Below are 21,143 nucleotides of genomic sequence, written 5' to 3'. Positions count from 1 at the left end.
TATTTGGTTCAATTATAGTGAATTTCCTGGTAGAAATTTTATTTTCTCTGAAGCAGAGTCAGTCATCTTAATATCACCATGTCAACCAGAAGAGAAGGAAATCTAATATGCATAATAAAGAGAGAACACTGACACATGACTTCTTTAAAAGTCTCTGAAATTCAACATATAATTTTTTATACCAGAATGTGAACAAAAATTTAATCTTTTCCTCTTCATCTATGTCTCATGATATATTTGTGTGATTTTAAAGAACATTTTGGGGTTTTTGAGTTCTATGTAAATGTGACTATGTTATCTGTATAATCTTGCCATCCCTTCTTTGGAAAACATGGGTCACTGTTATAGTATGTCATGGATGCTGATGTGGCGTCTGAGTAAGCCTAGTGGGCACGAGGGTGTGTGTGGACGTGGGCGCGTGCGTGTGTTTGTTCGTTTCTAATCGAGCCATTCTTCTGGAGTCTTTAGGTCAGCTGTCACGTTGGGCTTTCCTCCTTTGTTCTTTTGAGTTGCTCTATGACTAGCCACAAACCCAACACTAAAAAGGAAGGCTTTTAACGGATTAATTCCGTCCTTTCCTTCGCCTACATTGTAGCAGCTGCGTTCTGCCCTTTCTGTGGCCCTGCAAGGAGAGGAGGCCTGTGTATAACAGTCTTCTGTCAACATCTTCTGTCAATCCATTATAAGATTCCTAAAGCACATGGAATGAGATAGTTCCCAGGAAAACTCTTTGTCAAGGCCAGTCCATGTGGGAAAAATATTTCTGTGCTTAGTCTTATAACGATGACTGTTTTTGTTTTATGGGGTCAGGAGAAATTTGACTTATAAGACAGCATTGTGCTATGCCTCCATACTTACCTGCCCTTTCTTTCTGAACTCTTGCAGGTAGCAGCAGTACCTGTCCAAAGATTGCTTTAATTCCGCCTTGCTCCATAAGCAGCACAACCACACTGGTTGGTGAGAATGTATCTGAAGAAGAGGCTCAGGGAATAAATGGGAACAGGCCAGCGAAACACTCAGCTGCAAGTCCGAAGCCACAAGGTATGCTCATTGAGGGTTTGTGATCAGGGTGGGTACTTCGTTGATCAAAGAAGGCTAACCAGAAAACTGATGGCCACAAAGAAAGTGTTTTAAGCTAGAAGGAAGGAATTGGGTACATTATTTTTTAGAGAATAGTCCATCTGTGCATCTTCTCAGGCAGAGGTTGCTATTTGCTCTGCTCCTGAAACAACATACATTTCTCTATTATGGATCTTTTCATGTCGCTGAAATTGTTTGCATGTCATCTTAACGGAACTGTGATCTCTTTATTATGCCTGACCTAGCACAGGGACTTACTGTCTGTGTAATAAATGTGTTTGGAGCTACTGTTAGAAAGAAATGATTTGCTAGATGTCAGCATTTGTGAAACATAATTCTAAAACAGCACTTCATGTACTTATCAAGAACATGACTTGAAAATATTAAGGAGGTGGGGCCTGAAAACACCTGATAGTGTTTTTATACTACCACTTTCTGTGGAGGTATTGTTTCTTCCACAGAAAGGAACAGTAACAGCCCTTCATTCAGGATTCTGTGGCCAGTGAGGGTAAAGAAAAAGCCATAATGGTAGGAAGCTTGAATGATTTTTTTCAGTGACCATTTCCTTTTACAAATAAATTTCCAGTGAACTTGGTATTAACTTTGAGAAGCAAATATACTTTTGATGATAGAGAGCAAGGCCTTTTGAAATGGAACACAAAAGCTAAGCTACCCTGTGGTTTAATGTGTAGTTTCTTCCTTATAGATTTTCATTTATAATGAATGCTAAACAGATATGAGAAACAATACTGGGCATTGTCAGAGTTACTACAGTTGGGAAAAATCAATTTCTATTTGTGTTTATTTTGTGTTTACTTAGGTCTCTTTCCTGTTCTTGCAAAGAAAAATGTATTCTAGAGCATGCATTATAAAATAAGTGGTGTTATTCCTTAAAGTTGTATGTTTTAAAGATTTCTGAAAAAAAATTTTAGAACAAGTTTAAAATGAATCTTCTAGATTATGGGATATTTGTCTTGTTCTCACTACAGTTATATTTGTGGTGATATGGAATATCACTATCAAGCAAGGTCAGATAATTGATGATTTGGATGAGTAGCCTATTCATGATCTTACAACCATTTCTTTTGACTACACTGCTCCTTTATAGCATTGATGTGAATATAAGCATATGACTTTTTTTGACCATGATTTGAGCCTTTTTATTTCCAAAATATGAAATTCCATTTCACCCATTAGACCCGAGTTGACAAAGATCCAATGTGAGGTAAGAATATTAATAGTGAATACAATTCTAGTTGATGTAATTTTCCTGATCAAAGGAAGAATTTCATTACTTAAAAAGCCTTTATTTTTGGAAGATGCACTGCAATACTTCATTGTTTTCCAAAGTCAGTGTATTGAGAGATATAATAAGAGTGTCCTTCCTGTGCTGCGTGTGCCAAAATAATCCCCTTTTTAAGTAGACAACACTAACCTTGCTTTTGCTGTTTTGTAGTTATCTTAAAACCACTATATAGTTATTTAAATACATATTTACTTCCTATCTTAAATATGGGCTAATTATGTATATATACTTTTCTAACTAAAGGGAATATTTGCAGATATTAAATAAATCACAGAGTACTTTATACTTCTTTTTCAAAATACTTCCAAGTGATGTTTGGCCTTTCCTTTATACCCATGGCTAAAGTTTTAACCCCACCTTTCACCCTGTCCTTTTATATTTCCCTATGTTGTAGTCTGTTCAGGCTGCTGTAACAAAATACCATAAATTGGGTAGCTTATAAACAACAGAAATGTAGTTCTCACAGTTCTGTGGTATGAAAGTCCAAGATCAGATTCAGGGTCTGATGAGGGCTTGCTTTCTGGTCCACAGATGGGTCCAAGATCAGATTCAGGGTGTAATGAGGGCCTGCTTTCTGGTCTATAGATGGCCATCTTTTCACTATAACCTCACAGGGTGGAAGGGGTGAGAGCTCTTTCTGGGGCCTCTTTTCAATGGCACTAATTTGATTAATGAGAGCTCAGTCCTCATGACCTAATCACCTCCCAAAGGCCCCACCTCTTCATACTGTCACCTTGGGAATGAGGATGTCAACATGAATTTTGGAACACAAACAAACACTCAGACCATAGCACTCCATATGAACTTTATTTTTTCTCATTTATTACAACCTAAACTGCTGTATATTTTACTCATCAGCTCAGTTTTTTCTGCCTATGTGTCCGCTCACATAGTACATAACCAGTCTTCAATAATACTGCTATATTGATACATTTCTTCCCCTTTGTTTCTGCTACTGTTTAAAACTTTGAATATGTGCCGTGTAGCGACCAACATCCCTGAAATCAGGCTACATCTTAGTATTGTCAGATGAGCTACCACATAGATTGGTCAGCAAGTCAGTCAACAGTACCCAATAATGAGTGTTTGTTTAGTGGAGACAGCTAATTTTAATTTCTCCTAACATTTGGGTGACTGAGGCAGAGAAGAGAAGGGGGTGCTAATAGGGACCTACTGTGTGGAGCAAGGAATTATCACCCTGACACCTTTGTTCCTGCCTCACTGCAAATCCCTTACAAGTTGTGAATGGTGAGATTGCTGGGGCTTCAAGGTCACTGTTTGGGGTCCCAACAAGGGAAGGGGAGTCAGGCTGGCAGGAGCAGGGGAAAGCAGAAAGAAAAAGCAGATAAACTGTTAAGTCTGCCTTTCTTCCTGGTCCAGGGCACGTAGCCCTCCTGTGCAAATAACTCACAATCTTCCTACACTGACTTATCACCAGACACGTGGCTGATAGAAAAATGGAAATTAGCTCACTGCAACCTTGGCATCATCGGTACTGCATGTAGCCCTCTCCAGCACCATGCTGTAAAATCCCTAGGAAACCTTTGTCTCTTTGTAGTCAGCTCCTCTCTTGCTGATCTGCCTGTTGCTTTCTTGCAGTGTATTTTCGTATTTTGTCTAATAAATATGCCTTTCTCTACCTACCTGTCTTGGTGAATTCCTTTACTGCCCATGCCACCAGCCCCTGATAGTTGCTACCCACAACACTATGTTGTTTTAGTTTAATTTAGGACTCTTATTCTAGGTGAGTAGTTCTCAAGTGGAGACAGTTTTGCCCACACTTGCATATCCTCTCCCGACAATAGGACATTGGTAGTATCTGGGGACATTTCTGCTTGACACTGCTTGTGGGAGTTGCTACTTGCAGCCAGTGAGTAGAGGGTAGGGTTGCTCTATATCCTGCAATGCACGGGACAGTCCACAACTAAGAATTCATACAAACTATAATATCAGTTGCTGCATTTGCAAAACTCTGATCTAGATAAAAATAAGCACATAATTATATCTTTTTTTTCCTTATGTAGATTGCTAAGAAGGTTATAGTTATAATTTATTGTGGGAATTTTTTTTTGTTTGTTTGAGAGAGATGGTTTTATTCTGTCACCTAGGATGGAGTGCAGTGGTGCAATCTCGGCTCACTGCAGCCTCCGCCTCCCAGGTTTAAGTGATTCTCCTGCCTCAGCCTCCCCAGTTGCTGGACTACAGGCATGCACCACAACGCCCAGCTAATTTTTGTATTTTTTGGTAGAGATCGGGTTTTACCATGTTGGCAAGGCTGGTCTCGAACTCCTCACCTCAGGTGATCTGCCTGCCTTGGCCTCGCAAAGTGCTGGGATTACAGGCATGAGCCACCATGCCCGGCCTATTGTGATAATTTTAAAAGGGAAATTATTGCACATCTTTATTAGTGGTGATTATGTAGTAATGTCTCTGGAACAATATATGGTTTATGTTTATTAATTACCAATAAGTAAATATTTTTGAAGAATTATTTGTAGGTTTTTAAAAGGTGAATGAGCTAAGTTTTATTTTAAACCTGAAAAAGGAATGACCAGAATGGCAGCCCTTTGCATGGTGTTTCAAAATCAGCAGAAAGAAAGAAAGATAAATTTTAGATTAGAGATTGGATAAACTTGCATTTGGATCCAAATTGAAATACGTAGATTTCGAAATGGATTTGTTTCATAATTAGAGCTTGTTTTGCCTTAGCCTCAGAAAATACCCTGAGGCCTTGGAAATAATGGCTTATTCACTTCATACCAATCCTAATAGTCAAACAAATTACTGAGCAACCTCCAGCATAAGTCTTTCTTCTTGTTCACCACTTTTAATACTGGCCTGTTTCCTAACATGCTAGACAGTGACTCAAAATAACTCCTTTAGTAATTAAAGTTAATAGTTCTTTTTCTCTTAACAGCTTTTATCCAGAACATTCTCCGTAATTCCTGATTATTTTTATAAAGTGCAAATTGTCACATAATGTCTCAATCATTAAATGCTTTAAAGAGCCACATTGTTGTTTGAGTAACTCACATAAATATAGAGTACTTAAACCTATTCATTAGCTTCTAAAGTAAAAGTCTATGTATAATGATCCATTCTTTTAAAAGTGTAATGTTATAATGCATTTATACATAGCCAGCTTTGTTGTTTCTGTTTTTAAAAAGAAGAGTAATTGAAGACTACTGACTTAAACTGGCAATTAGTTTCTTTTCATTCTAGATAGTCACTTTGAATAATCAACTTTTTTTCCTATTTACATCTGTAAATTTGGGTGTAATAAAACCCATCTTATTTATAGTCTAATAGAGATCTCAAACTTAACATGTACCGAAACTGAACTGCTATTCTCCTCTCCAAAAATTGCTCTGCCTGCTATGTCACTTGACCACCATTCCATCCTTCTGGTAGTTGAGACCCAAGGCTTCAGAGTCATCCTTGCCTCCCCTCTCTTTCTCTAATATGTCTCACTTAATCTTATCAGGAAATCTACTTTAAAAATATACCTAGAATCCAAGTATTTCTCACTGCCTTTTCCTAAGCACTGTGATCTCTTGCCTGAATTTCTACAATATCCGCTTAATTGTCCACTCTGCTTCTCCCCTGTTCCTCCTCTACATTCTCAACACAGCTCCCAGAGTGATCCTGCTGAAAGTTAAGTTATATCATGTTACATTTCAGCTCAGAACTCTGCAGGGACTTCTCATTTCATGCAAAGTCAAAAGAAGTGGTCCACAGTCTACTTTCTCAGGCCTCCCTATGCACTACTTTTGTCCACATGCTCATTCTGCTCCAGTCCTGCTGGCCTCCAGACCCCAGGTGTCCCTGGCTCTCATTCCACCTGCTGGAAAGCCCTTCCCCAAACAATTCCTTCTGCTTCAAGGCTTACTCAAATCCTAACTTTTCACAGAGGCCTAACTTTGAACACCCTGTTTAAGACTGAAATCTGCCCTCCCTTTGACTTCCCACACCCTGGATCGTATTGATCTTGTTCTTTTAGCCCTCACCACATTTTCTTCTAGCACTTACCTCCTTCCAATAAATGATTTACTTGCTATTTTTTTTTGTTTATTTTTCCTTTGCTCAAGTGCCTAGAATCTAGTGGATATGCAATAAATATTCATTTAATTAATGAAAAAGTGAAACAGCCTATATAGAGGTATGAGAATTGTTCTAGGATATATATTTTTTAAATGCTGAATTCTTAGTGGTTTTATAAATTTATACTCTTATCAAAAATGTTGTGTTCACATTACTTCATATATTCACTGATACTTGGTATTGTCAGATTTAAAATTCTAGTCAAGCCAGGCATGGTGGCTCACACTTGTAATCCCAGCACTTTGGGAGGCCGAGGTGGGTGGATCACGAGGTCAGGAGTTCGAGACCAGCCTGGCCAACATGGTGAAACCCCATCTCTACTAAAGATAGAAAAAATTAGCCAGTCATGGGAGTACGCACCTGTAATCCCACCTATTCAGGAGTTTGAGGCAGCAGAATTGCTTGAACCCAGGAGGCAGAGGTTGCAGTGAGCTGAGATCGCGCCATTGCCCTCCAGCCTGGGCGAGAGGGTGAGACTCTGTCTCAAAAAAAAAGAAAAAAAGTAAAAAGAAATGCTAAAATTGTAGTCAATCTGATTTGTCTGAAATAGTATCAGCTTATGGATTTAATTTGTATTTCCCTGAAATACTAATAAGTGAGTGTGAACACTGTTTTTCCTGTCTATATCCTTTGAGTTGTTAGGTCTTTTAGTTAATAGTGCATAGTAGTTTTTAAATTTTATTTATTTATTTATTTATTTTGAGATGGAGTTTTGCTCTCATTGCCCAGGCTGGAGTGTAGTGGCACAATCTCAACTCACAGCAACCTCCACCTCCCAGGTTCAAGCGATTCTCCTGCCTCAGCCTCCCGAGTAGCTGGGACTACAGGCATGTGCCACCACACCCAGCTAATTTTTGTATTTTTAGTAGAGTCAGGGTTTTGCCATGTTGTCCAGGCTGGTCTTGAACTCCTGACCTCAGGTGAGCCACCTGTCTTGACCTCCCAAAGTACTAGGCTTACAGGCATGTGACACCGTGCCCGAGTTTTTTTATCCTGATTGTTATTCCTTTCTTCGTTATATATAATACAAAAGTCTTATCTGGGTCGGTAAGATCCAGTTCTTCACAGGGCCTTGTAGAAGAACCACGGACGGCTGAACAAAGAAAGGGGCAGATGAAGGGCATTCTTGCATTTTGAAACTTTGTATCCTGCCACAAAATTTCACATAGATATTATATGGTTATCTTAAAAATAGATGTCTCATATATGTTAATCTTGTGCAAGTACAAAGTGCTTTCATACGTAGGGTTCTTTCATGTGTTTTTGAATCCTTTTCTAGTCATTTACTTCTCAAAGTAGCTGTGTGTTACTTTTTCAGTCTTTGATAGGAGCAGTAAGATTAAATATGAATTCATTTTATTTGAAATAGTGATTTTCCTTAAGAGCTGAATGTTGCTGGTCATGGTGGCTCACGCCTGTAATCCCAGCACTTTGGGAGGCTGAGGCAGGCAGATCACCTGAGGTCAGGAGTTTGAGGCCAACCTGGCCAACATGGCAAAACCCCGTCTCTACTAAAAGTACAAAACTTAACGGTGTGGTGGCAGGTGCCTGTAATCCCAGCTACTCTGGAGGCTGAGGCACAAGAATCACTTGAACCCAGAAGGCGGAGGTTGCAGTGAGCTGAGATTGCACCACTGCACTCCAGCCTGGGTGACAGAGTGAGATTTGGTCTCCAAAAAAAAAAAAAAAACAGTTGAATAGCCGAAACAAAGATGAGGCTCATTTCCTGTTCATCAAGGAACTCAAAAGTCTAGGGAGGCAACCCTGGCTGTAAAATATTATAAAACAAAATGACAAATGAGTTGAGAAGATATTTGAAGATTTTTGAGGCAGGATGGGAGGGCAAGAGGTGGAAGAGTCAGGTAAGCCTTCTGAAAGAGTTGATGACTGAGGTGAGTTTTTTGGGAATTACGGGATTTTGCCAAGTAGACCGTTCTACGTATGTGCTAAAGCCTGAAGGCCTGAGAGAACCTTCCCGAGCTCACAATGGAAGATGCAATTCAGTGTGGCTGGAATCTAGGCCACATAGGGGGTGGGAGAGTAGAGATGAGGCAAGCAGTAAGAAAGTTCCCAAGAAATTTATTTCAAAAGAAAATGAAGCCAGGAGAGGTGGCTCTCACCTGTAATCCCAGCTACTCTGGAGACTGAGATGTAGGATCACTTATGCCCAGGAATTTGAGGTTACAGTGAGATATGATTGCACCAGTGCACTCCAGCCTGGGTGACAGTGTGTGTGCGTGCATGTGTGTGTGTATTTATACCCACATATACACACACACATATAAGATAAAATAGAAAAGAAAATGAACCTACTATGGTGGCTTTCCAATAGACATGTTGTTTTCATTTAGCTCTAGATATATAATAAGGTTCTTACAACATGATTCTGCAGTTGTTCATATCCTAGCAGAATTGTACTTAGCGGGTCTTATTCAGCTTAGTAAATGTTATAGTAGGTATGTTGGATTCAGGGCACCTTTTACCTGAAAAGCTTACTTGCTCTAGAGAGCTTAACAATCAAGTAGGGAAAGACTGTGTTTGCATACTACACTGTTCTCAGAGTGTGAAACACAAATCTGGAGATGATTTTGCTTGTTTTAAATGTCACACTATTGATCTCTAGAATTAATATTCTGTCTGAAGAAAGGAAAAAAATCTAAATAAATAAATAATTGAAATATCAAGAAGAGAAGGAATCGGAACTTTAGGGTTTTCCATTCTCATCGTCTGTAATGCCAATAGAGACTAATAATAAACTGCATCCTTAGAATATTGCCTACAATTTGTAATCTTTTCCCTTCTTATATAACTAATTTGGGAAATCTTTTTAAAAGTGAATAATTGTCTATTTGATAAAATCGTAATTTCTTTAGCCCTTGATTTTTATTTTCTTTGCTTTATAATATAGTGTTCATAATCTGGATTATGTTGCTATACAAAGGATTTACTGGTCCTTTCTAATTCGTGATCTTGTATATGGTTTTATGTCAGTTTACTTACCTTTTAGGTCTCCAGCTGGGCCTACGAATTAAAGTGACATAACAACAGATTAGCAGAACAAAAACATACAAGAGATATAAAGGCCGTTGGCTGCAATTTGTTTGGTTGCCCAGAAGCTAAGAAAGGCGGCCATGAAGAGAAATTTAGTCTCAATAATTTGAAGTATCAATTCCTGGGTTGCTCCCACCATCTGTTGTCATTTCCTCTGGGTACGGACTATTAGATTGAAACTCTCTGAGATCTTGGTTTTTAACTGGAATTGGATTTTTTTTGCTTCGTAAATACATAGCATACAAGATTTCTTTTTCTTTTAGTCCTGCGTTAGATATTCCTCGGTTAACTCCATAACTTTGGGAGTTGAAAGAATCATTTTCATTCATCAGTTAGGTATTCTGAGCCAAAGTATCTGTTATTGTTATTACATTATAAATGATGAACAAGTGATAGAATTTTTTCTAAGACAGTGTGTCTAACTTTAGCCATTCATGTATCATCTTCAGATTTGTCGTATCCATGTACCATTTGTTCTTTTTTATTTAAAATGTGTATATTTACTGATTTACTATACATTTGCATTTTCTCCCTTGCTGAATTTGATACCTCCTCTGTGCTTCTAAAATACCCAGTGTTCACTTGTATCAACATTGTTAAAGTGCCTCTCCACTAGTATATGATCTCCATTTGCCAAACATAATGCAAATAGTCACTATAAATATAGCTGTGATCAAAAGTAATATATTCCTTACCTTCCTTGTGGAAGAAAGAAAAAAACTTCAAACCTGTAATATATTTACTATTTCACTGCAGCTTTATTATTTAATCCTACTCAATACTAATTATTTAATAACTATACCACAAATTGTGATAAGCAGTCTGGAGAAAGCACACAGTGCTTATGAAACAGTTTAAGAGATGGACACAATTTAGACTGGAAAAGTGGGTGGAGTCATCCCTGAGAAAGTGATGGGTATCATTGTATTTTAGTTTTAGTTTTTCACTCATCTGACACATAATAAACAAGGCACGGTTTAGTGAGTAAACTCTAGGTAGATGAATGAGTTATTTCATAACAATTTTAGCACATAAAATTATATTCACTTCCTTCTTTTAGTATTCTAGTTAAGAATGTTGGATTATTCATAACCTTAAGAGGTTTGTTTTTTTTGTTGGGGGGGGTGGGAGATTTTCCTGTTTTACTGCATTAGTTCATTTTTACTACTCATAATGTTAAAAGGGTTTTTTGGTGGGAGATTTTCCTGTTTTGCTACATTAGTATATATTTATTCTACACAGAAGTTTTTCTGTAAAATTAACAAATATTACACTTATATAAGCCTGTTTATTCTCAAATAATACTATGTTAATCACTCCCCTACACATATGTTGGAAAATATCATTTTCACAAAAGAAGCATGCCATTTTTAAATTGAGATTTTCTTCTTGTTTGTATTGAAAGAGAATTAAGTGAATTAATTGCTCCACTTGTAGTTCATTGTGACATTTTTTTCCTTCCCTATAATAAATTGATAACTGGCACTGAAATGATGAAATCTAGGCCAGTGAGCATGAGCCAACTGTCAGCTAACTGAGTTTATAAAAGAGATGAGATCACTAAAAACCAGGGGAACCAGCTGGGGGAAAATGGGGCATGTAATTAGGAGGTGACATGATTCCTCACCCTTCTTCCAGAAGGTAAGAAAAGGATTTAAGGAAGAGAAAAGATGATTCTATTTGATCTGTCAACACTGCTTATTAAAAAATACTACATGTTATAGTATTTTACCCTGCATGTTAATCTTAGAGAAAAGTAATACTGGTTTTCCAAAGTGAAGTAATTTCTCTACCGATTAGGTACTTATCATCTACAGTGAGTGTGTTAGGGAAACTTCTGTAGATTTTAGTATTTCATGAAATGATCTGTATTTATCCTATTAATTGATTACAGGACTTGTGAAGAAAGTAGATGATTTGTGGTATATTGATGCAGGCCAACCGTCTTAAGCTGTTTAGTGTTGTTATATGGGAATACCTGAGGCTGGGTAATTTATAAAGAGGCTTATTTGGCCCACAGTTCTGCAGGCTGTACAGGAAGCACAGTGCCAGCATCTGCTTCACCTTTGGTGAGGGCCTCAGGCTGCTTCCACTCATGGCAGAAGATATAGGGTAGCTGGCATGTGTATAAAGATCACATGGAGAGAGAGGAAGCAAGAGAGAGATGGGGGAGGTTTCAGGCTTTTTTTAATAACCAGTCTTGGAGGAACTAATGGAGCAAGAACCTATTCACTATAGCAAGAATGGTACCAAGCCATACGTGAGGGATCTGCGCCCACGACTCAAACCCCTCCCATAGTTCCCACTTCCAACACTGGGGACCAGATTTCAACATGATGTTTGGAGGGGACAAATATACAAACCTGTAGCACCAACTCTGTTACCCCAGGCCACTTAACCTCTCTAAGCCTTCATAGACATAAGAGGAGAATAGTGGTAGCTACCTGAGAGAACTATAAAGTATAACATTTCATCAAAGATCAAAGAGATAAAGTGCTTTTGTTAAATGGGAAGAAGATGCTATATTAATGCAACTTGTATTAATGTTGTTTGTTGTTGTTTTGTTGGCTTTTAGGTTGTTTAACTTATTAGCTGTGGATTTGGGTATATCAACTAACACTCTATTAAAAAACCTGTTTTATAGCAGACAATGTATGTCTAGGATTTAGTTTTAAATTTAGCACCACCTTTTCCCTGTTGAGATGAATAACTGCTGTGTTATCTGTAGATCTTAGAATGCTTTAGCCTTATGTAGATTCCGAGGTGTTTAATATTGCCATATTTAAGATATAATAAAATTAAAAGAGCCACTTAAGTTTGGAGATGGGATTTCCACAAGGCACAAAGCAAATGTCCAAAATGAACAAAAGTCTTTTGGTTATGGTTTAGTTCAAAATTTGACACCCACCCCTTTACAATAGTTTTATAATGCTGAATATTTTGCGCCCAGGACACCAGAATTTTTATTGTTATTGAATGAAATATCAGTGAAATACTGAATTCTATTCTTTTTCTACAGTGCCTCCAAAGCCATTACACCTGCAGAATTCACCTTCGTCCAATATACACCACACCCCCAAGCATAAAGCTTTACCTAGTGCAAAACCAAGGATGGAGGAAATTAAACCTGCCCCTGCTTCTTGTGTCTCAAAAGAAAAACCCAGTAAGGTATCAGATCTCATCAGTCGCTTTGAAGGAGGCAGGTAAGAGCTAATTTACAATGGGAGAAGGCAGGGGAAGAAGAAAGCTGATTTTCGAAAAAATGATAGTCATAGTCATAGATTTTCTAAATAAAAAGCATCGTATCTTATTCCATTAGGTTTGATAGGCCTTTAGAAAGGGTGAATTTTTAAAACAAATGACTTAGTCTTACCCTAATGTGAACTGTCATGTGTTATGTATTAGCTAGATGCAGCACTGTAGACCACCAGCTTTTTCATGAAATTGTGTGCTTGGTATCTGTGTGGTTTCTCTTGTTTCCTCTGTATCTCTGTGTGTCATTCTGTACGTATTATTCCCTGTGGCTCATTCTGTGGGGCGCTGGATATCTGGGTTGGAAAGGCTGAGCGGATGCCTCTGTCTCTTCGTTTCTCACTTTGTGTGTTTTTGAATGTGACCCCTGTGGGTTTGTCTCCTCCCTGGGGCCGTCTCTTCTTTCCATCCCATTTTCCATCCCATTTTATTTAATGTGGGTATTCTATACCCATTCAGTCCCTGTTTCCCCTCTCCATATACTCCATCATATGCTAGGTTTTGCAAAGAGATAATATTACCAATGGCAAAATGTATGCTAAATTTCAGCTTTGTATTTATTAAAATAATTTATATTCTTAATCCCAATGTTTGAAAAAAAAGTAGGTGAAATATTATATTTCTCATTTAAAGATAAATGGAACCCACATAAGTTGCTTTTCTCCTTATAAAAATCTCAATTGTTTATTTTTTCTTAGTCTTTTGATAAAAACGAATTTTGTCACTGACTTAAACATAATTTTAAACAATTTTATGAGTAGGATTTTGTTATCTGTCACCAAAATCTATGTATAACTAAACAGAATGTGTACAACTTCACTTTCATCCTTGAAACTAAATATTTTCATTCATTCCAGTGTAATATTTGGGACTTATTTCCCATTAGGGTGATTTTATTATTTATTTGTGGGATTTACTGTTATTTATGTAATGAAATCATAGCTTGGAAATAGTTTGAGTATCTTCTGGGAATTGTGACCAAGCACAAAACCTGCAGTGTCCCTCATTTTTTAAATAGGTCTAACAGATGTTGGTTCTTCCTATCAATTTCCTGTGACAACGCAGAACCCCCCTCTATTTTACAAAGTTACAAGTTCTGGAGAAAATTAACTTAGAAGCCTGTCTTCAATTTTCATTCCTGATAAATTTTAGGAACTTTGGTCATAAATATTTCAACTTCAGCATCTCTTCCTCTGAAGTAGGATTTATAGGACCTTTGCTATCTTGAATTACAGTGATCTTTACTAGAATGGTTTAATTCCATTTAAAACATTTTTTTGCTGCTCAGGGTAAGTTGACTTAATAACAACAGAGTGATCCCTCGTGTTTGCAGATTCCAGGGGCCATGCCCAGTGACTGCGTAATAGGAGGGCCTGGAGCCCTGATCCCTGTCATAAGGCATGTCAGAGCCTGCATCCCTAGGTTTCAGGGATAACTCTCTGAAACCTGGAAAGGGTCAGTATTCCAAAGGCTGCGTCCTCCATTTTGGTTAACCCACAATGCATTGTTTTAGATTCGTCTGCATGTGAAATGTTTGTACTTTTAATCATTCAAGCTTCACAAATTCAATCCTGTTTTGATGCAGAGGTTGAAAGTTTAATTCATCTAAGGAAAAATGTGCTATAATTTATTATTTTTTTTAAGCAAATTTATTCTGAGTGCAAATTGGGTATAGTGTATTTTGGCAGGTCTGGTGAAGAAATATTATTTGTGGTAGAGTCCACTGCCAATACAAAAAACAATGATATGTTCTCAGTGAGGTATTACCACTATAGACTGGCCCCAGAAGTGTTTGAGTGGGTTAATACTGCATTAGATCTATAGGACTTCAGTAGAAGATTTGTATTTGCTGTTGAGTGATGTCCTTGCCCTTGCAAGGGTTGTTTTCAGTTTTAACCTTTCTTATGAGAGCTTAGACTAGCTTTGTGAAATAGAGGGAGGCACTGAGTTGTTACAGGAAATTGATAGGAAGAGCCAACAACTGTTAGAGTGGAATCTGGTCAGAATGGTCATAGCATACTGTTGTTAAGACCTTACCCGGCTGGGTGCGGTGGTTCATGCCTATATTCCCAGCACTTTGGGAGGCCGCAGTGGTTGGATTGTCTGAGCTCAGGAGTTCGAGATCAGCCTGGGTAACGTGGCAAAACCCTATCTCTACAAAAAATACAAAAATTAGCCAGGCATGGTGGTGCACGCCTGTGGTCCCAGCTACTTGGGAGGCTGATGTGAAAGGATTGCTTGAGTCAAGGCTGCAGTGAGCCGAGATTGTGCCACTGCACTCCAGCCTGGGCTATGGAGTGGGACCCTGCCTTAAAAAAAAAAAAAAATCCCAAGTAACACTACTTTGTTAAGATGAGAGATTTGGAGCAAGTAGATTTTCTTTAATTTTTACTGTGGTTTCCTTCTTTCTTTCTCCTATTCCTCCTTCTTTCTCTCTTTCAGAGTAAGAGAGAATACTCTTTTTAACCTAGGAAAGACTTTAAGATTTTAGAAATAAGATTATGTTTCTACAGACCTGAACACTGGTGTTTTTTGTTTTTGTTTTTGTTTTGAGATGGAGTTTCGCTCTTGTTGCCCAGGCTGGAGTGCAATGGCACAATCTCAGCTCCACCTCCCAGGTTCAAGCAATCCTCCTGCCTCACCCTCCCAAGTAGCTGGGATGACAGCCATGCACCACCACACCTGGCTAATTTTGTATTTTTAGTAGAGACGGGGGTTTCTCCATGTTGAGGCTGGTCTCGAACTCCTGACCTCAGGTGATCCGCCCGCCTCATCCTCCCAAAGTACTGGGATTATAGGCATGAGCCACTGCGCCTGGCCGGAACGTTGGTTTTTTCCATGGACACTCCAGGGTCAACTGTTTTCCCCTTATGGTTTGGCATCCACAAAGTAGCAGGAATCTTCCAAGTACTGGTTCAACTACTGTTTTTACTAACTCCTTACCCACCTAATCCTTCCCAGTCTCCTTCTCTCCCTTCCCACTCATACCCTTGATGTCACTTACTATGGAACATTTGCAGTTCTCATTCAAAGCCATTCTTTAGACAAGACCTGAACATGCTTAAATTTGTTTCACAGGATCTGTTGAGGATCTTTTCACCAGGGAATCCAGAGACCGATGCGGGCAGGAGAAGGAGGACAGTTTGATTCAAATCTCTAAAGACTACTTGGGAAATTATACAGGCCAAAGGTGTCCTCTTCAAGGGGGCAAGTCTCCATTGAAGAGTGTATAGCATTTATTTATATTGCCCACCTCCAACTTTTATATATATGACATTTTCCCCCACTCAATTTATCCTTTCTTTCCTCTGGTGTTGGACTTTACCTGTATCTTTTTTCTTCCTTCATCACTTTCTTGCTGTCTACTTTTATTCCCTGTTTCATTCTCTAGTCCAGGTCAGCAGTGACTGGGAAGGGTGAAGTGAGAGCGAAGATGACACATCTCAGCATTGTCCTTGGAACTGGGCTGCTTGCTCTTTCCTTCCCCACCTCCCTTTATCCTGTTACCTGTACTGAGGAAGATAATCAACCCTAGACTTTCTTCCCACATTTTGCCTGCAGCCTATTCACCTGATGCTCATTCTGTCCTTCTGCTACAGTACATCATAACTTGGGGTGAAGACCATGAGATTTAGAGTTGGATTCATGGTTTGACTTCTGGCTTTTCTGCTCATTACATTGTGACATTGGCCACCTTAATTTTCTAAGCCTAGATTTCTCTATGGGATCCCTGTCTTTGGAATTATTGTGAGGAGGAAACAAGGTAATTATTGTAAGGGGCTTCTTGTAGTTTGTGGTTCTTAGTAAGCACTTAATAAATGTTTCTGGCTGTTATTATTGTCATAATTATCATCATTATCATGGTTATTCAAAGCTCATCAAATATTTATTGAGTACTTCCCCTGTGTCAAGCACCATGCTAAGAGGTAGGAATAAAGCAGAGAGGAAATCTACACCCTCACCGAGTTTTAGTTCCTTTATTTCTTCTTGTTTAGGTCACAGGAATCTTTCAAAGAGTATAGCCCAAAGTTTTTTGTTCCATTCCCCACTCTACTCCCAGAATCCTAGATTAAAATCTGTACAAATATTTCCACAGGAATATTGTTATATATTGGGAGTAAGTTTCATTCTCCTATTAGGACTACTATTATGTCAAGCAGTAATAAGGACTTTAAAAAAAATAAAATAAGATGTGGAGTTAGTGATGGAGAGTGCTGTTATGATAGATGAATCTAGGAAAACCTCTTTGGAGAGGTGATACCTGAGCAGAAACCCGAATGACGAGAAGAAATACCAGCGTTTTGGGGGAGATTGTCCTAAGCAGAGAATAGCAACTGCAAAGACCCAAAGACACATACACTTAGTTATTAAGAATGGGGAGCAGCAAGGAGTATGGCAAGAACACAGTGAGTTAGGGAAGAATGGAATCTAATGAGGCCAGGCACTTTGGGAACTAGAATATGTAGAATCTCATAGGCTGTCACTGGGACTTGGATTTTCCCTTGAGTGTGTGAGGAAGCTGTCAGAGTTTTGTGACTGACTTGTAGAGGTTCTAGTGGAGGGGATCAGAGTGGAAACAAAGAGACCAGGTAAAAAGCTATGACAGCATGAATAAAAAAGCTTTCAGAGTATTCATTATGTCTTCCAAATAAAAGTAACTTTTTGGTTCATAATTTGTTCATGAATTAAGGACTGGCTACACCTATTTAAAAATGTTAAGAAACATCACTAAGTAAAAATGTTAGGAAGAGATGATATATACGTAAGTATTATATCTAAGTCTTTACTAACTAGTCACATTATTAAACACTGCAAGGATCAAGAAAAGTTAAGTTATAAATAAAATAAACAGCCCAAGGAAGTGTTCCAGTCCCCACAGGTAGACTCAGGGTCATCTTCTTTATTTCAATCTTTATTTAAATGTGGATAGCATCCCCAGAGACTTGGGGCTACACTGAGAATATTCAAATCCATGTTTCTAAGACCATCAGAGATAGAAAAAAAAATTAGCAAATATTCCTTTTCAACTGGAATAAACTTGTCTTAATTCTAGAACTTTTTTCCATGCCAATGTTTTCATGCTTCCTTTGTATTTTATCTTTTAGCTCATTATCAAATTATAGTGATTTGAAGAAAGATTCTGCTGTGAACCTCAATGCTCCTAGAACCCCAGGAAGGCATGGATTGACAACCACACCTCAACAAAAACTCCTCTCCCAGCAGTTGCCACAGAGGCAGGGAAATGAGACAGATAAGACTCAGGGTGCACAGACTTGTGTGGCCAATGGTGTAATGGCAGCACAAAACCAGATGGAATGTGAGGAGGAGAAAGCTGCCACTCTTAGCCCAGATACTTCTATTCAAGCTTCTGAACCCTTGCTTGATACGCACATAGTGAATGGAGAAAGAGATGAAACTGCCACAGCTCCTGCATCACCCACAGCAGATGACTGTGATGGAAATGCTTCTGACAGTAGCTACAGGACTCCAGGCATAGGCCCAGTGCTCCCCCTAGAAGAAAGAGGGGCAGAAACAGAAGCCAAGGTACAAGAGAGGCAAAATGGGGAAAGCCCTCTGGAATTGGAGCAGCTGGACCAGCACCATGAGATGAAGGTAGAGCATGAGACTAGCTCATAAGCAGGGAAAACCCTGCCTGTTCCATTGTTGTCTTAAAACTCTACTTGTTTTTTTTTTTTTTTTTTTTTTTTTTGAGATGGAGTCTTGCTCTGTCGCCCAGGCTGCAATGCAGTGGCGTGATCTCGGCTCACTGCAAGCTCCACCTCCTGGGTTCACGCCATTCTCCTGCCTCAGCCTCCCGAGTAGCTGGGACTACAGGCGCCCGCCACCATACCCAGCTAATTTTTTGTATTTTTAGTAGAGACGGGGTTTCACCGTGTTAGCCAGGATGGTCTGGATTTCCTGACCTTGTGATCTGCCCGCCTCGGCCTCCCAAAGTGCTAGGATTACAGGCTTAAAACTCTTTTATTTATTAGCCGGGCGACGTGGCGGGCGCCTGTAGTCCCAGCTACTTGGGAGGCTGAGGCAGGAGAATGGCGTAAACCCAGGAGGCGGGGCTTGCAGTGAGCTGAGATCCGGCCATTGCACTCCAGCCTGGGCGGCAGAGCGAGACTCCGTCTCAAAAAAAAAAAAAAAACAAAACTCTTTATTTATTGCACCCCTGAAATGTATGAATCAGGTCACCCACACTGGCAGTTAAATGATTTTCAAGCTCTGGTTGCTGATGAGTATTTCCCCTATGCTCTAAGCAGATATTTCACTTTTTCTTTTCGTGTAGTTTCTGTTAATATCTCTGTTGTAATTTCAGGAGTCAGAACAGTGTGGAAACTTTAATATAGGAAATCCACAAACGTATTGTTTTTACATAGAAAGAAAATGTTCCTTGTTGTTCCAGATGTTGGTGCTGTATCCCTAATACTTATGGACCAAGCAAGAAGAAATTGTATAATATTTGTTGTTCAGAAGTTTCTAATAGAATAAATAGTAGACCTGTAAGATGAACTTGCCACTAGTAAATGTTACTTTTAAGGACATGAATATGGAAGTATTAAATTATTCAACAGATTATATTTATAACTCTAGGCTTTTAATTTTTTTAAGTTTTCTAATTAATACCCAATTTCGTAATAAATGGTATAGTCGTTGAGTTAGAAGGCCATTTAAAAATCATTTTAGAGCCAGGCATGGTGGCTGATTGCTGTAATCCCAGTACTTTGTGGGGCCAAGGCAGGAAGAGTTCCTCAGCCCAGTAATTCAAGACCAGTCTGGGCAACATGGCGAGAGCCCCTATCTACAAAAATTTTAAAACTTAGCAGAGCATAGTAGTTCGCACCTGTGATCTCAGCTACTCGGGAGGCTGAGGTGGGATAATTGCTTGAGCCCAGGAGGTCAAGGCTGTAATGAGCCATGATTGTGCCACTGCACTCCAGCCAGGGTGACAGAGCGAGACCCTGTCTCAAAAACAACAAGAAAAAAAAAGAAATCTTAGTTTAGCAATTAATTTCTAGAAGAAGAAATAGCCCCAGAAAGCTTATGATTTTTTTTCAAGGTCACACTGTTTTTTGAATAACAGCTCACAACCTCAATGCTGTGACTCCCAGGCCAGTGTTGTGTCCCTGAAGCAACACATCACAAACTTAAATGGCTAAATGCAAGAAATGTCACTAAATGAAGCAGCCGTGGGTAATAAGCCGGTGGGATTGTTGAGAACTGGACATTTCTGTCCTTTCTAAAGAAGGAAGTGATTTGATGAACTGCCTGAATGGGGTTTCTCTGCCCATATGCACAATATCAGCTTAGAAAATGCTGATTTGCTGGTGAAATATATACTGACTCTGAAGCAGAGAAAGTTTAAAGGAGGAAGTGGGTGGGAGAAAGTGAGTCATACTCAGTAACATCTGAAACAGTAAAGAAACAGGACATTGCAAAGTGAATCCCTATACCTCAATACAATGATAGATTTTAGTGTATTTGTTCGTAAACCATGATGGAAGGAAGAGAAGGTTAGAACCAAGAAAATCTTTTACCACTGTTGGGATGATGCCACCAGCAAGTATCTATAAAATAGTAAGAGCTGTTCTTATAAAGAAAAATATTTTAAATGGTGATGATGCCTATGGTTGTTGGATGGTACTTTTTCTTCCCTTCACATATTATTATGGATGCATTTTCATAGATGAACCTTACACTTCTTTGGGAGAGATTTTATAGAATTTTCCTACTGAACTAGTGAAACATAGAATAGTACTACTGGCCTTTCTCCTGAATGGGCCTTTACACAGTGGGTGGCACATGCTGTATGTGGGAAGAAAAAGCAAAATTTCTCTGGCAAATACCACATCTCTCCTGTTAAAATGGAATGTTAGGATTTCATATCTGTGCTGCAGCAGTGTGTTCACCTTTGCTGCGCTGATGTTTGTTATGTTGCCTTTCCTTCTTCCTAAATACAAACTTAAATCTTAGTATTGTTAAGACGGTAAATTTTATTAGGTGTGTTTTACCACAATTAAGAAAAAAATCTTAATAAAAATATCAGTAGTAATATAGTAGACTAAACAATTAGAACAAAGAAATCTCAATTCTACTTCCGGCTTGTCCATTAACTTGCAGTATGAGCTTGAACAAGTCAATAATTCTTTGTGTGTTTAGTGAAAGAATCTAACTGTATATAATCTTAAGGCCTTATCTTCATGTTGTAAAAGCCAACCCCCCACTAAAAAAAAAAAGAAAAATCTTAAGGCCCATTTCAGTGATTATGTACTAATTCTATGCTGTGATATGTAGGTATATTCCCTTGCTAGCATAGCACACGAGATTATCAGCTGCTGCTTAAGCT

The 21,143-nt window shown here is 38.7% G+C and overlaps 1 protein-coding gene across 4 annotated transcripts in view; it reads left to right on the top strand.

Moving 5' to 3' along the window:
- Window positions 1-21,143, top strand: part of FGD4 (FYVE, RhoGEF and PH domain containing 4) — a 263,419-nt gene that overhangs the window by 171,559 nt on the left and 70,717 nt on the right. For all 4 annotated transcript variants that reach the window (XM_033222467.1, XM_033222469.1, XM_033222470.1 and 1 more), the window contains exons 2-4: window positions 886-1,041; window positions 12,558-12,741; window positions 17,896-18,403. In XM_033222467.1, coding sequence (XP_033078358.1) covers window positions 886-1,041; window positions 12,558-12,741; window positions 17,896-18,403 — 848 coding nt within the window. The remainder of the gene's footprint in view (window positions 1-885; window positions 1,042-12,557; window positions 12,742-17,895; window positions 18,404-21,143) is intronic.

Source organism: Trachypithecus francoisi, unplaced genomic scaffold (assembly GCF_009764315.1).
Source record: "Trachypithecus francoisi isolate TF-2019V2 unplaced genomic scaffold, Tfra_2.0 Lachesis_group11, whole genome shotgun sequence".
NCBI classification, from domain to species: Eukaryota; Metazoa; Chordata; class Mammalia; order Primates; family Cercopithecidae; genus Trachypithecus; species Trachypithecus francoisi.
Note: the sequence above shows the minus strand (reverse complement) of the source record. Positions and strands in the feature narration are given on the sequence as shown.